Source organism: Penaeus monodon, chromosome 2 (genome assembly GCF_015228065.2).
Source record: "Penaeus monodon isolate SGIC_2016 chromosome 2, NSTDA_Pmon_1, whole genome shotgun sequence".
NCBI classification, from domain to species: Eukaryota; Metazoa; Arthropoda; class Malacostraca; order Decapoda; family Penaeidae; genus Penaeus; species Penaeus monodon.
This window is the reverse complement of record NC_051387.1, coordinates 51619976-51622475: the sequence shown is the minus strand read 5'-3', so window position 1 is coordinate 51622475 and position 2500 is coordinate 51619976. Positions and strand designations below refer to the sequence as shown.

Sequence of the window (2500 nt, the reverse complement as noted above, 5' to 3'; positions counted from 1 at the left end):
CATCATCACTCATCATCATCATCATCATCATCATCATCATCATCATCATCATCATCATCATCATATATTACTGTTATTATTTATTATTATTATTATTATCATTATAATTATTATTAATATTATTAAGATTTGTATTATTATTATTATTTTGGTTGCCATTTTTGTTGTCTACTACTACTTCTACTTCTATTTCTACTATTATTATTATTATTATTATTATTATTATTATTATTATTATTATTATTATTATTATTATCATTATTATTATATATTATATCATATTATTATCATCATCATCATCATCATCATCATCATCATCATCATCATCATCATCATCATCATCATCATCATCATCATATCGTTATTATTTTTTTTTTTAATTATTATTGTTATTATTATTATTGTTATTCATCATCATCATCATCATCATCATCATCATCATCATCATAATCATTATCACCACTATTATGCTAGTACTACAATTATCATTATTGGCAGTAGGACTAATGGTTAATAGTGTTGCCTGTTTCATATAGTTATGTCTGTAGGCCATGCTGGCATCCCTCAGTGCCAGAAACTGGATGTATCCCCCTATGTCACACCTGGAGCTGAAAAGACCTTATTATCATCACATCTTCATCTTCATCATCATCGTCATCATCACAATCATCATAATCATCATCATAATCATCATCATAATCATCATCATAATCATCGCCGCCACCACCACCACCATATGAAAACTTCATGAGAAATAAATGTTTCCCCTAAAATTAAGTATTTTATTGAAAGAGTTTCGAATTTGAGGTCATATAGCCTTTCTTGCTCTTGAAAGTTAGATCCACAAATTCATCTCAGTAATAAATGCATGGAATTTAGTATTTACTGTAAAATCACCTACTGAAAGAAGAAGCAGTATCATCATCATCATCACTGTTATTATCACTTTTTTAAATTGTTGTCATCATCATTATTATTATTATTATTGTTATTACTATTGTTGTTTTGATATTTATTGTTGTTATTGTTGTTGTTATTATCATTATTATTATTATTGTTATTATTATTATTATTATTATTATTATTATTATTATTATTATTATTATTATTATTATTATTACTGTTGTTACTGTTATTATAATTTTTTAAATTTATATTAGGAAGATAATCAGTTCATTATTCATGAAATGTAACTGAACATGAACAAATAATAATTTCTTAAGTTTTCGTGTACAAGTGATTTTACACCTAGTAAATTATATCTATTTTATAATAGCATTGTGATACATTTGATATATTTGTCCAGATAAACAGATCAGTAATCAGGATTCATAGATAGTTACATGCACTGAGTTGCATATATAGTACTCTTGTTATTATTGGTTTCCTTTCTCCCCAACAGTTGCATAGACCAGATGTGTCATACAGTTATAGCAGCTGTGCCATAGGCGGAGGGGGTACTTCTGGACGAAGTAGCCCTTCCGCTGGTTACGCCCCCAGCCAAGGCTCAAAAGACGACGAAATTGTAGGTGATGGAAGTGGAGGCTACCACACTAGACCTGAGTCACCCCCTAGCAAGAGACGGAAACGAACAAGTGCCCCTGCTGCTGGCCATGCTGACTCCAACACTGCTAGTCACACCACAGGTATGTGTCATACTCTGTTACTTCTGTACATGTTCCCATTCTCCCCATAACCCCCTTTGTCATTAATAAGATGTCTCCATTAGTAATTTTAAGTTGATACTTTTTTCGTTTTCTTTTTCTTGTTTTATACCTTAGTAGTATCTGTAAGCTTCAAAGATGTAACTATATTCTCTATGTCTCACTGAAGGATTTAGTGTCTTATCATATAAGAACATGTTAGTTCTAAGTTGATATTTTTTTTTTTTTAGTTCATATAAGTGCTTCAAGATGTAAAGAGAAACATGTGCTTTAAATTATTTGAAAAAAAAAAAGAAAAGAAAAGAAGTGAAAGAGGAAAAATTAATGTCAGAAAGCATTGTGGAAAGAAATGGTTAATGTATAATTCCTCAGTTACAGTGATGAAGTTCTACTTAATATTTCCCAATCTGTTCCTCTTCCCCTCCAATTTCCTTTGTCTTCCTCTTCTTCTTCTCTCTCTCTTCTTACTTTTCCTGCCTCTCCTCCTCATCCTTGACCTCTTAGTCTCCCCCATGTTTTTCTTTCTGATCTCCCCTTGCCTATCCTTTCTCCTTGTTTTCCTCCTCCTCTTCCTCCTCTTCCTCCTCCCCTGTCTTCCTACTCCTCTTTCTCCTCTACCTCATCTCTCTCCTCATCCACCACCACCACCACCACCTCATCTCTCTCCTCCACCACCACTTCATCTCTCTCCACAACCACCACCTCATCTCCTCTTCTCTCTCCTCCTCCTCCTGCTCCTCTTCCTCCTCCTCCTCCTCCTCCTCCTCCTCCTCCTCCTCCTCCTTTTCCTCCTCATTCCCTCCTCCTCACTCCCTCCTCCTCCTCTCCCCCTCCTC

The 2500-nt window shown here is 33.6% G+C and overlaps 1 protein-coding gene across 9 annotated transcripts in view; it reads left to right on the top strand.

The window, feature by feature from the left end:
* LOC119583657 (longitudinals lacking protein-like) overlaps positions 1 to 2500 on the top strand; it is a 127703-nt gene that overhangs the window by 25683 nt on the left and 99520 nt on the right. For all 9 annotated transcript variants that reach the window (XM_037932254.1, XM_037932261.1, XM_037932270.1 and 6 more), the window contains exon 4: positions 1403 to 1646. In XM_037932254.1, the coding sequence (XP_037788182.1) occupies positions 1403 to 1646 (244 nt within the window). The remainder of the gene's footprint in view (positions 1 to 1402; positions 1647 to 2500) is intronic.